At 39.1% G+C, this 14,725-nt stretch overlaps 1 protein-coding gene across 1 annotated transcript; it reads left to right on the forward strand.

Moving 5' to 3' along the window:
* The first annotated feature begins 699 nt into the window (after nt 1-699).
* Nucleotides 700-1,860, forward strand: LOC140942263 (melanocyte-stimulating hormone receptor-like). Its single transcript, XM_073391221.1, has one exon. It carries the CDS (start codon nt 799-801, stop codon nt 1,753-1,755), a length of 957 nt encoding a protein of 318 aa, XP_073247322.1. The 5' UTR covers nt 700-798; the 3' UTR covers nt 1,756-1,860.
* Nucleotides 1,861-14,725: the final 12,865 nt, after the last annotated feature.

Consider the following 14,725-nt stretch of genomic DNA (forward strand, 5'->3'; position numbering starts at 1 on the left):
GAAAAATGGACAGTTCAATTTTATTTTAATCAGAATGCGCTGCATCTCTTGGACGCGAAATGTCATGCGGGCATCCGGTAACCTTAAAAGGGGTGACTTCAAATTTTTTTTTTTTTCGCTTTGTGCATAGTTGTTATTTCTAACTCGTCGTTTGACAGCAGGTCTCATGGTTCTTCACCAGAAAATCATTTAAAAAAAATGACACCATACTTTACAAGCCACGATATAGTAATTTTATTATTCAAAACTCCAAAACAAACTTATCGAGTACATTTGTTCCAAAATTTTAAAGTCAAATTTGGTTGTCCACTCTTATCAACGCTGAATTATTTATCCATAGAAAGTAAATTTTGCAAGTAATTCATCTACTTGATAAAACTGACCAAAATTATACGTTTGTGAATCGCATGAAAAACTAAAAGGAAATTCTCCCGTTTTTAAGGTAACCTGAAAGAAAACAATGCCCAATTAAAATCAGAGCACACCTGCTTGAAGACAATAATATGGAATAAATATCATGTGAGCCAGTGTTAAAAAAAAGTTAGCTTTTGAATAAATTGCGCAAATTTGTTTTGTATTTCTTATCCTCAGCATCAAAACAAAACTAGGTGCTACATGTATCGCGGCGTTAACCTTACTTAAACTATGAAAACAGCCTATCAGTCGTTGCAGAGATAATTATTACACACCTAGCGACCTTTTGACTGACAGGTCGAATATAACATACTGGTCCTCATAATAACCAGTGATATGTCATAACAGATAACGATTTTTGCACGGCTTACGTAGCGTAGAAAGATGGCAGATCTAACAAATTTTACTGATCTGAAAGCCATCTCGAAAACTTTCAGAGAACTATCTTGCTCGGTGGAATTTACTAGAGGGCTCCACAACGAACAAATCTTTCTTTCAGTGGTGAATATTTTGCTATCCATTTCAGCATTTCTGGGCAACACTCTGATCCTAGTTGCCCTACACAAGGAAACTTCACTTCATTCACCGTCCAAACTCCTGTATCGCAACCTAGCGATAACTGATCTCTGTGTTGGTATCATTGCAGATCCTCTACAAGTCGCTTATTTCATTTCTGTGGTAAACGAAAGATCGGATATTTGCGATTACACATTTTTGTTAACTACATTCACAGGTTATATTTTATGTTTGGTGTCTTTGCTTACGGTGACTGCAATAAGCGTGGACAGACTGCTCGCTCTCTTGCTGGGGCTCAGATACAGACAGGACGTCACTCTAACAAGAGCGTTTGTAACTGTGATAGTCTTCTGGATTTTTTCTATTGTCGGCTCATCAGCTTCTTTTTGGAATCCTCTTATAACCACGTGGTATCAATACATAATAACAACTCTGTGTCTCGTCACCACATTTTTCTCTTACACCAAAATTTTCAGCACCCTCATTTGTAACCAAGTTCATGTTCAAGATCACGTTTCTCAAGAACAACCGAGCCAAGCGATTCCACTAAACATAGCTCGATACAGAAGGGCAGTGTACAGTGCAATGTGGGTGCAGGTAGCATTGGTTGTTTGCTATCTGCCGTTTTTTATAACCGCAGCCTTAATACCTCAAAGAGAGATGTCCCTATCGGATTTCCGTGCGTGGATATTTACAGCGACTTTAGTTTACTTTAACTCCTCCTTGAATCCACTGCTTTATTATTGGCAGATCGGAGAAGTAAGACAGGCCGTTAAAGGCACAATTAGAGAACTTTTAGGTCGATTTCAATTTCTGTGGATCTAAGACCCATTTTCTTCGTTTTGGCATCGAATGCGTCGACTTAAAACTTCATAAACTAAAATATACTAAAACGAATATTTTCTAAAACGTTCTCGAAAGTGGAGTCTTTTGAAAACGAATCGAAGGGCTTCTGAGGTTTTCGAACACGCATTTAACATGCAGTATTTATACACAGCTTAATGTCGAATCTTAGTCATTAAGAAAAGGACAACTGGCTCTGATGAAGCGTTTTTAAGATATTATTTTGTTACCTATATAATGTTGCCTCAAAGCTTACCTTTTAGTAAAAGGAACGAAATCCGTCTCGGTTCAGTGTCTTTTTTCCTCACCCTGCATGATGAAGGTAATAGTATTATATACATATTAAAGGTTGTGATGAGTTTTCAATATGTATGAAATAAAAAAGAAAACAATGCAGCAGTAATAAAGAAGATATGGGAATTTTCTGTGTAGTGAAAATTTCCGCAGAACATTAAATAAATCACGCTGAAAGTATTGTGTGTTTTATTACACATGACGGCTCTGTTTTACTTTAACGGTTCTAAACAGCTGCTTCTACATTTAATTTTAACTTTGTGCATTACACAAAATAACTGTCGGACAAGAAAAGCAAGTAAACTAATCTCAGTCTTCTTAGTTGGACACGAAGTAGAAGCTGTATCTCACTACAAACGGACGAAGATGTAAATTGGTATATCAGAGAGCTAAAATCACTAAATGTGGGCCAGATTGGACGCTACATGTTCTGAGGTCCGTTACTAATTAAAAAAATTGGATATTAATCCACTGCGTTGACAACGTAAAGGGGCAACCCGTCAAGTATTGAAAAATGAGTTATGCGTTTTGATCACTGGCTCTTCGTCAGGGTGGCCCATGTAGCTCATCAAAGATAATTAATATTGAGGCTCTGTTTCTTCTGTTAAGAATTCAAAATCACATTTTAAATGACCTAAAATGCAAGGAAAATCTACATAACAAAACAAATTTTAAGGAAACGTCATTAAAAGCACTGTGATGATAAGAAAAGTTATGATCGAAATGATGAAAATTTCTTGTTAGGTGGCATAAAGTCTGTATACTTTTTGCCTGCAGCGTTAGCTACACTGAAACCGGAGTTCATTGATAATTTTCGTGCCACGAAAAAAAAAGATCTTTCTTCCATATATCGTTTACTTATTATTGCACGAGGTTTAAGAATTACTAAGATAAAGAATTAGCTACACCTGAAAGCGGAGCTCCTGTGTTAAATACCAATGCCTCTGTTTAGGTTCACCTGACTGTGCCTGTGTTAAACCGACTCTAAGAGTAGACACTCCTCCTCCTCCGCTCCTCCTGGAACTCCACAATTTTTCAGCTTTTGAAGACTGCGGCAAGATGTGATCAAAGAGATGACGCTTTCTTATCCTTTTACTACTCTAAGCAATTTTCACTGTCATAGTAATCTAGTCAATATACGGTCATTTCAATCAGCTAGGGCTGTAATCAGTATCATGTAAGGCCAAAAACATGCTAATTACTTTACGGCATCAAATATCGATATTGCTAACAATAATATTGGCTCCGCAACAAAGATGCCCACTGTTTCACTCAACTAATTATGCGGTGTTCCGCAAGGTTCTATTCTGGGCCCTCTATTTTTAATTTAATTTGCCGATAATTAATTTGGCAGAGTGCAGAGCTATTTTAATTGACGTTCAAATATAAATTGGCTAACGTTATATCGCTCTTGTGGATGAAAGCATTCTGAAGTTAATGCCCAGAACACCAACTACACCTTTTGCCCTATATTACCAGGAATGAATTTTCCTTTGGCGGGAAAACCTGTGTCAGTATTATAAGCTTGTAATCAGTTTAACTCAGGCAACATTCATTTCAACCGTGGCGTACCTCATGAAGGCAGGAAACAAATTTCATATCATTAATTAACACGTTATAATCACATTTTTCATATAACTAGTCATCTTGAACAACAGCATAACGTTCATAACTATTTTAATTTTATGGGCTTCTAACACTAAAACGGGTCCAGTGATCGACCCCCGTTATTTTTTGTCAAATTGTGGTAAGCGTGATAAATTTATAACGTAGGGGAGTGTTCAAAATTGAATTTTCACTTAAACATTAAATAAAATTTAAATATGCTGGAAGCTGTTGCTAGTCATGGTAAAGCTGGGGGAGTGGGGGGGGGGGGGGGGCGGGGGCTTTAATACACGGCGTTGTCCGTTGATAGCTCTGACGGCTATGCAATGCTGCTGAGCCCTAATAAGAGTGAAATTGCTATCCATGGCAGCCTCTGCCCGTGTGATATAGCTGTGTGCATACATGAGGTACTGGCTAGAACGTGGGTTGGTGTACCTGTGTCATCACTTGCTCTTAAGTTTGTCTTAAAGGCTAAAGAATTGGAACGGTTAATTTATCATATGATGATTCCTTGCGAGGCGAGGGCCGAAGAACCTTGCGTATGAGAGGTTTATAACTTTTTCGAAAAGCGCATCGAGCGTGGAACGCGCTTGATCGCCTAGCGACGGCAGAAGTTCTTTAAAGAGAAAATGAAAGCGATTCGGACCATTAGCTTCAAAATGAGCGCAAAATTCGAGGTAAGAGAACATTTCGTTTGCGTACGGTCTTTATTCTTCGCAGAAGATTTTCATAGGCTAAATCGGCCTCATGTTCTTCAAATGCGATGAAATGCACCAACGCGTGAGAATGGTCCAAATTTTGGCTTTACCATCCACGCAAGCACAACAAGTTCAGCTATTTTTTTTTAACACAATTGACTGAAGACGTTTAAGAAGTCTACCACTTCTTATCAGTAATGCGGGGTCAAATTTTGTCAGTCACTAGGAGGCGAGTGTTATGAGCGACCCAAGCGAGTGAAAAAACAAAACCGCGCGACATTGAATGATTTTTTTGTGAAAGTCTAAATTGAGTTCGGCCGCTGAAAAAAATTAACCCGGTTATGTTCTGAAAAGTGTTTTGGTTTTTCAAAAACTAATACGGTTAACTTGCCAAGACCAGGAGCTGAACAGCTGGGAGTTTTTTTTCTCTTGGCTTTTTATCCCTTTATTTTTTCTGCTGACCCTATGCTAAACCCGACAAATGTCATCGATCTGCACGAAGACATAAATTGTACTCATGATGGCTTTAAACATGATTGAATATCGTTGGTTTATACTATAACAGGTAGACCAGACGTTCTCTAGTTTATTAACTTGGATAGCGGTTGTCGTTTGAATAAAAAATTAATGTATCAGGAGTTTCTCTCAATTCGAGCATGTCTGGCCGGAATTCACCATTTTATTGTGCTTGTTGGGAGGTTTTCTTTCAAAGTTGCTCGTTACGCGATAAGCCTCTGAGCGCTTCAGAACTTCCATAGCAATAAAAGTGCTTAACTATAGAAAGTGTTAACAGCTTCAATTAACTTTTTCTTTCTGTTGAATGCCTAATACTAAGATGAATATTTTTAAACACAGGCGGAACGAGAAATAAAGGTCTTAAAAGGTTGGAAGGAAAGGAAGAAAACAAAGGTTTTTACTTCTTAAATCAAGCGCAAAGTTACAAATAAAAATTGGAGAGAATGAAAAAATTAATGTACCAACGCGCACGTCCGCACGAAAGAGAACGAGATGTATATTACGTATGATTTCAATTGCTGGCATTATATAATTATTAAACATACTTTGACATTTATATTAGGGGGTTTCTCAAAAAAGGCTACAATGTTGTAAGAAAAACAAAACACGTACGGGAAATTGTCATATCAATCAAGAAACACCCTTATAATGTAATTCGGGTCGGATCGTGACTTTGCCAACCTAATTACATGCAGTGGCTCTAATTCAGTCCATTTACACGCTAAAATGCAAATGAGATATTGGAATATATTTAAAAGAACCTGTCGGAAGTTGTTGCGGATATCGAGGACGCGATCCATTTTCTGGAAATTTCGGTCCAAAACTCAATGGGTCGGTTCGGTCCAACCGGAAAAGTTTCGAAAAACTGGTCCACATTTTGAAGTGGACCACTTTTCCCGGTCGGACCGGTCGGAATTTTGGTTGAATGCGGAGTCGCGCCCAATTTTTCCCGGTCGGACCGCCGGGTCGGAATTTTGGTTGCATGAATCGCGCCCCGAGACTCTTACTAACAACCGAATTTATATTTTACCCAAACTAAAATATACCTCACAAGCATATAATCCGCATACTGAGTATAGATTACATAATGAAACGTGTATTATCCTGCGAGCAAGCTCGCGACTACCCTAAATGAAGAGCCTTCTCGCGGGCTAAACGTGTATATACTGCCCACTCTTTGGCCGCTTAATTAACACAGGCGCAGGTTATAATGCTAATAGCTTTTTAGAGAGAGACGCTTCACTCACGCAAACGAAACTACAATCTCACTCTTACAGGCGATGTTACTTCAAAGAAGCCCTAATATAACCTGATTTATCTGTTTTCGCATCAAGAGCAATAACGTAACGTTCACGATCAATTGTCGTCTAGAATTTTTTGATATTAGGGTTTAAAGGGTTAAGCAACGACGACGGCGACGTCAACGAGAACGGGAAAAAAAGCAATAGGTTTACATTGACAAAACAATAACTTGGCACGTACATCACGCTTTTTTGTACCGTCCTTCCCGTCGCTGCACGACCACGACGTGAAAATGCCTAATTTTTCGTTTTGTGGAGGACGTGAACACCGAACTTCGACATAGTCTTTTAGAATTCAATTCCAGAAATAATTGCCAACGTTTGACAAATTGTGGGAGATGGAATAAGCGCGAGAAAGTTTGAAGCAGCGCAACTTAACCTTTTAAGCTCCCTAATATATCCGACACAACTTACAGCTCACAGCAAACACCGCGTTTCATCATTTTCTCCGACCGAGGTTGCCTATCATTTACAAAAAGTTTCCGGAAAATCTGATTGGAAAGTAAATGAACACGACTTTTTGGGTCGTTCCGGCGGAAAATTTCCGGGAGTAACGGAACACCTGAAAAGGTAGTCCTATTTTTTCCGGACGGAAAGTTTCACGGAAATTCTCGTTCCATTTCTTGAAAGCCACCTTTGATATCAGTTTCAGGCTTTCGGGGCCGTTTTTTTGGTAAATGGAACTAATTTGTGCAAAATGTGAACGCGATTTCCGGACGAAATTTACCAAATCGCCTATTTGAATTTTGCTTCCCATTTTTCCAAACCGTGAACGGACCGGTTTGCCCATGTACATGCACATGGTAAACAACCTAAGTTTTCTTGTTCAATGGCCGCTTAACAAAAGCCGTTACACTACTGAAAAACATAACATAGAAAGCATAGAAACAATAGCACCGCGAAATTAAGGCGCCCAAGAATAGAAGTAGCTACAAGCAAAAAATGCAGGGTTTTCATGGGCTGAAAATACTGACTTTGAAAAACAAACAGCGGGGTGGTTAGATATAAATACCTCACTGCTAGCTGTAGTATACAGGGCTACCAGGTTTATTCTGAGTGACAAACAAGAACACTCGAGGAAGAACGTCGCATTTTATCCTTAGTCGATTAAGAAAGTTTTTTTGCTCGTGTTTTTCGTAATGTCAAGACTAATAGCGGGGATTATCATTAATTTTTTATAGCGTAGCTTATAGCCTATATAAACAAGTGTGCTTCAGGCTACTGAGCACGCTGATGACACGTCAACAGACTAATAACTCGAGTGCTTCATAATGTAATCTAAATTTGCTAACAGATAGAACAGTTTGTGGGGGCAATGAGGCGAGTGTTGTCGGCTGCGCGTGTGCGACATTCTTTGCAAACTCAGTCTTACAGTTCAAAGGTCTTCAAAAAACCTTTTTCGCTGGAGTACGAATTAGTAGTTTTCTTAGAGGATAAAACATCAGCACCTGACGCTTTCTGTAGCTATTCGTTCATCCCTTGCGCAAATTTTGAGACAAGTTTAGTGATGGTCAGTTGCTATGGTTACGAGATATGACGTCAAAAGTACAGTTGGTTAAGCCAATTTTGGGTGAAAATACATGTTTTTTCAACTTTTTTCAAAAATAAAATCATGCCATCACAAAAATTACTATTTCCCACGGTTTTAACCTGATTTCTACTTCCTGGTAAAATCCAATATGGAGACCATTGTTGGTGACGTCACGGGCCTCCAGCAGCGCCACCACCGATGAAATATACCTGCAGTCTTGTTAAGAAGATCAAAGGCTTTCCACTAAAGGTAAAAATTGTTTTCCATTCCCCCCCCCCCTTTTGCCACGGTGGTGGTATGAATTTGCGTGTACGTCCGAGGATTAAGATAAAACCTTTGTAAAACTATGCTAAAATAAAATAGTCACGTAGACATTGACACGTACTGTTTTAAGCGAGCTCTTTATAGTAATTATATTTAAGTTGACAACGACGTTGATAATGTTATAAAACAATTGGTTCATCCCTTCAGCTGTGCTTATATCAAGACATGAAGAAGCAGTTGGAAGTTTGGAGAGCACTTAACAGGCTAGAGTTGCTCTCGATCGCGCCTCGAGCAATTCTCATGTCTCTTTCCTGCTCTCAAACTCGCCGCGTGCCGTTATAGTACTCGACAATTACGCACGCTGACGCATGAACTATTGTTAAAGAAACGTGCTTGAGGGATTCTGACCATAATAATAAAAAAGCAATTTAGCAGTGGCAAAGTAAATTATTCATACACTCCAAGCAATCAAATCGTTTTGATTAGCGTAGTCTATAAAAAGCATCGATATATGTTCACTTAATATATAGCTCAGTTGCTCGTAGTTGCATTACAGCGAAGATAAGGGATGGCAGAGCTCACAAATTTTACTGAAGACAACAGCCAGAAAACGCTCAGTGAACTACGTTGCAAGGCAGAATTTACAGGAAAAGTACACAGCGAGCTTATCTTTCTTTCAGTGCTAAATACTTTTCTGTCCATCACTGCAATTCTGGAGAACACACTGATCCTAGTTGCCCTGCACAAGGACACTTCACTTCATCCGCCGTCCAAACTCCTTTTTCGCAACCTTGCGATAACTGATCTCTTCGTTGGTATCACTGCAGAGCCTTTGTACGTTGTGTACCTGATGTCTGAAGTAAAAGAAAGGTGGGATGTTTGCTTTTATGCACAAGTGTCTGGTTTAAGTGCAATCAATATTTTGTGTTCAGTGTCCTTTTTGACAATGACGGCAATAAGCGTGGACAGACTTCTCGCTTTGTCGCTGGGGCTCAGATACAGACGAGTTGTAACTTTTAAAAAAACTTGTGTAACTATAATTGGCTTGTGGATCTATTCCATCGTCGTCGCATCATCACAGTTTATGAATCCTGTTATAACCGCATGGTATCAATACACAGGTACTGCTCCGGGTCTTTTCATCACATTTTTCGCTTACACAAAAATTTTCTTTATCCTTCGTCATAACCGAATTCATGTTCAAACCCCCACTTTCCAAAGGCAACCAAACCAAGTAATTCCAATGAACATAGCTCGATACAGAAAGGCGGTGTACAGTGCACTGTGGGTGCAGGTGACATTGGTTGTTTGTTATCTGCCAGTGGTTATAGTGGTAGCTTTAACGCCGCAAAGAGGAATCCCTATATCCATGTACCTCACTAGGCAATTTATAATCACCGTGGTTTTCCTAAATTCCTCTTTAAACCCCTTGCTGTACTGTTGGAAGATCAGAGAAGTAAGGCAAGCTGTGAAAGAAACATTAAGAGGCCTTCGCTGTTCTTCGAATTAGTTAACCATTTTTTCAATGGTGATATCCTGGGTGATATATCCTGGGTGATATCCGTCTGTATTTATATAAACATAAAATTGTAGGATTCAGATATAAGCCTTAGGGTCGACATTGTGTAAAAAAAGTCAACTAATTGTTGGAATTACATGTTTATTCAAAACTTTTGCAAGAAAGATGAAGAGGATCGCATGCAATTATCTTAAAGAGTACTAAATTTTTTCTCTCTTCCCTATGTCACGGAAAAACGGAAGGTATATAGAGGTTTGCATAACAGGGTATACAAAGGGGTGTTCGTAGCTTGGATTAATGAAAACACCTTTCGTTTTGCCGTTCCGTTCCATTCCCATAAAGCTTAAAAAAATTGAGGCGTTGATCACTTCTTTTTAATTCCTCCAAAAATAGCGGGGGATGGTCTAACTTTTTGAGCTTACAATATAACACAAAATAGCTTCTGTATGACAACCTTGCTAAGTACATCTTTAATTACTTCATATGACTTTTTTGGCGTTCACTATCACCTGACCTTTTATTGGGCTAAGTGAAACCACTTTCAATTCTTTTTTTTTTTCTGGAGGCTGTCTTTCGCGTTTTATAATGTTGATCGACAGCTGGCGGAGATACTGAACATTATTTAAATTTTAGAAGAGGATAAAATGCGAAACTTGTTTACTCAGTTAATAAAAAAATTAACAAACTCCCGGGCACGGAAGTTTTGTCATTGAGCTACAAGGTTATATTCTAAATTCTGGCACGGAACAAAACTCGATTCAAAAAGGCGTTGCACAATTCATTGTTAATACAAGTAACATCGGTTGCTTGTTATCTGCCTTATTTTGTATCGGTAGCCTTTGACACCTAAACGAATGATGCCTGTATCGATTTATCTTCCAAGGAGATTTTACGGGGTTTTTTAGTTTACCTAAACAGGGGCACCCAACGTCAATTTTCGGAAAATATCTGTTCGGAAGACGATTTCAGATCTAGAATTTTCGGAAGATTTGCTGTAAAATTTATTGCTTGCCTGCCTCTCCTAGGATTTTCGAACATCTAAAAAATGGTATAGTTGCCCATTTTTAACGGATTTTTACTCTAAAAAGGTCACCTATAGAATTTTCGGGATCCTTTTTTCTGGCTAAAATTTTCGAGAAGGTCAGTTTTGATCCCTACAATTTTCGAACCGCTAGACTTTCAGCTACGAAATCCGAACAGATGAAAAATTTTTAGGGGATAAAAATATGCCTATATTTACCGTTTAAATACTAAAATGCGTTTAACAATGCTATGTTTAAGTGGGTTTTAACTATATTCTTGTTGGGTGCCCCTGCCTAAATTCGTCATTAAATCCACATTGCTTTATTAGCAAACTTTTCTGTTCCAATTCAAGTTAGATTTATCCGTCACAGACACTGTATACACTGTTTTCAAAATTGACCGACGTTTAACTTAGTTTTGTTAATTCAATGGCTACTTCAAGCGGATTTTTAAATTTGTAAACAATGCCGGCAATGGCTTATAACTGTACAACCAGCTTAGGTCAAAGTTTGCAATAATTTTGTGTGGGACTGATTAGAAGTGTTGGGGCTAAAATATGCTGGAAACTGTTGCTAGCCAAGACCAGAAGGAATGGTTAATCATAACGAGTGATAATTTTCGTATTGCAAAGTATTACCAACGTAAAAGTAAAATAAATGTAATCAACTTCAGTAGCTGCTTAGCAAGTTTGAAATTGATTTTTGCTTCATCCCTTCCCATGACACCCCACGCGTCTCAACTTACCCCCTCACCTGGCCTAAAACTTTAGGCCTTTGAAGTCTGCTTCATTGGTGCAAGCAATATAAGACAATCAGCGACTCTTAGAGGAGATCTATACCAGAGCAGTGATCATTGAGACAATTACTGCAAGCGTTCATTTCAGGGAAACACAGAGTAATCTCCATGCTCTAATGGTAAGAACCACTTTTCCAATTCACGCGACTGAGGCCCCGTCGACACCAATGCGTTTTCGTTTGAAAACGCGTACATTTCGATGCGTTTAGGCCTTGCGTCCACACTAATACACTGGGCGTTTTCATCGAAAACGCATCGATCAAAACGAATAGGCATACATATCGTATGAGTGTGAATAGTCGCATCAAAATGAAAACGATGACCGAAAATATCACAGGAGCGTGTGTTTGTAGTATACGAATAGTTTACTTGCTTCACAACGTGCAATTTTATCTTTTTCGAAAGTTTTAGCGTGGACAGCCGAAAATGCTTCAAAAGGGTAGTGTGGACGCGAATCGATCGACGCGTTTTCGATGACAACGAAAACTCATATTTTTGAAAACGTATTTATTTGTGTGGACAGGATCTGAGACACTGACCCTCCCCTCCCCCGCCCAACAATGTTAGTAGCGACCTTAAGATCTGAGGGCGGCGACGGCCGCAAAAACGTCGCTGAAAAAGTGAATTCGCGTTCTTCCAATCTTCATCGCGATTACTTCAAGTCACTAACTTTGTCAAATTTAGGTGAACCCTCCTAAAGTTGAATTGCTAAGAACCATATCCAAGTTCAGAAAGAGAGAAGAAATTTCTTCGTCGCTTGTGTACTTCCTCTGTAAAACGTGAAATTAGGCATTTTCACGTCGTAGTCGTGCAGTGACGTGATAGAAATGTACAAAAAATCGTGATGCTCGTGCAAAATTGTTGTTTTGGTTATTAAACCAAGAGAGGATAAAGGGGACAGAGAAGGCATCCCCCATACACACCCTATTCCATAGGTAATTCGTCTCGAGTTATTTTTAGAATCGGGATAAAGTTACCTCGCACGCTGCGTGGATGTTTCGTGGAGGTTTCGCATGACTAAACGGCATGCAAAACACGTCGGGTGAAAGGCAATGAAAGCGTAAAGAGATCGAGAGCATTTCTGAATATTGAAGCGAAATCAGTCGGCGCTCACCTGGGAAAAGGGAATCGCTCGACTCTTTGACAACCCGTGAAATCAGTTTAACTCGAAGTTATCGTAACCTCAGTGCTTTAATAAAATGAGAAATTTCGTCGGTCTATTGAAACCGGTCGTTTGTACAATAAAGCAAGTAGCAAGTAATATTCATGTACAAGTAATTAGTTTTACAAATTTGAATTTTATTGTAGTTTTTTTAAGTTGTTAAGCGCTGTTGATTAGTGAATGTAAATAGCGCTCTAGACGTTATTAAATTATTATTATTATTACAGGACACCAAGTGTTATTTTTGTTGAATAATAAAAGACTAATAAAAGAATAAATATCAAACCAGAAATTGCTCTCTTCAAACTGTAAATTATAAATGATCCTGAGAGAACATTCACTGTGTTAAGGATTTCCCTGCTGTACTGTTAGCTCTATACAAGAGAGGAAGGGAGATTCTTTTTTTAATTTCCGTTTCGCTGACACAGCTTTAGCAGAAATCTCTCTTTAGTCGTTTTCGTCGACAAAACGAATAGCAATATTGCTCTCCGCGTCTTCTGCCATTTTTTTCTGCCTCAATTCGTGAAGGACACGTGGCTCTGGTCGTGGGTCATCTACGCGGAACACATTCGCGCTATGTGATTGGCTGTGGTCTAATCCCCCTTGGGATCTGTGGTCTTAAAAATAACTCGAGACGAATTACCTATGGAATAGGGTGTGTATGGAAGATGCCTTCTCTGTCCCCTTTATCCTCTCTTGATTAAACCTATTGCTTTTTTGACGTTCTTGTTGCCGTCGCGTCGTCGGATCTTAAGGTCCCTATTATAGACTAACAGTTATCAGGCCTAGTTACAGTCAAGCCGGCAAAACAGTGAACACTTAAAACATTTCAGGAATGTTTATAGTGTTGCGACCAATCCTCAGAGCAAAGATCAGGACATGCCAACTAGCCATTTTCTCGAGTGATAATGACGCTCGATTCTTTAAAAATGTGCGTCTTTTAAGAATTTTTGATAAATATTATACCAGTCCCCTCGGAGGCTGTTATCCTGACCGAGGCCGACCCCTCTCGATCTGCATAATTCGTTATATGATGCTCAGCCTCATTCATTAATAATTGTAAAATTATACTCTTATTTGCATAATTCTCAGGGTATTAATGGGCCATTTGCACTAAGAGGTCATGTGACATCATTTTTATGAAAACGAAAGTAATATGATCTTGCCTTCTTAAAAGCATTAGTGGGTCATATCACTTATACAAAATAATAGTGATTTAGTTTTTCAAACCCGCACCATTTTCTTAACATGACTAAGTTCGTAGCTGGTCACGTGACCAAAATGTGATTTTTAAAACTATGAATTACATCTTTCTGAACAGAAATTTTGAACTTAAACTTCAAGGAAATTGTTGAAAAGATGATGTGGTAACGTTTACAGCACTTCTGAGCGTAACTATCAAACATCTAACAAGATACAAGCAAAAGGTAGTTATGGCCGCCATGTTGGAGGGCTGAGAGTATGCTCTCCAACATGGCGGCCAATGCAAATCATACTACTTTGTTCAAAAACCATAGTGCCGTAAAATATCTCCCTTAAATGCGTTTCCTCTCAAATTCGGGTGTAAGATAATTTTTATGCGCTCTGTCAATTTTGTCATCAACAGGATTCCAAGTCATTGTTTAAAGGAAGCATTGGTCACGTGGCCTCTTAGTGCAAGTAGCCTATTACCAGTGAAAATCTAGTTTGCATAGTCTTTTGTTTGACTTTGGAACCGTGCTGGGCGTACAGTGTAAGTTAATTTCACAGTGTGGTGGGAAGTTGAATCTGATAAACGCCAGACAAGAAACCGCCATAAAAGTTGAAAAGTTTGCAATCAAAGACCTTGTGAAAGAAAAGCTCGTTCTAGCAAAAGATCTAAAATGTCGCAGCTTTTCATCGACTTCAATATTATCCTGAAAGAAAACTACGACACTAAAGACTATACAACCTCGTCCCCAGGGCGCTTCAACCTCCAAAGTCAGGGAAAAGCGCCCTGGGGACGAGGTTGAAGACTGGTGACGTTGTTGGATTGTTGGAAATATCAGTGATAAAGAAACTTGTGTAAGACCTAGGGCTAAGCTCCCTACTGTCTAAGTAACGACGACAGCGACGTCAATGAGAACGGAGCACTTGGAAGATTGGAGAATAGAGGCTAGAGTTGCCCTCGGTCGAGCGTCGAGCGATTCTTATTTCTCTTTCGTGCTCTCCAAACGCGCCGCGTGCTTCATAGCACTCGACAAGTACGCACACTGACACAAGAAC

The sequence above is a fragment of the Porites lutea genome, chromosome 6 (genome assembly GCF_958299795.1).
Source record: "Porites lutea chromosome 6, jaPorLute2.1, whole genome shotgun sequence".
Taxonomy (NCBI): Eukaryota; Metazoa; Cnidaria; class Anthozoa; order Scleractinia; family Poritidae; genus Porites; species Porites lutea.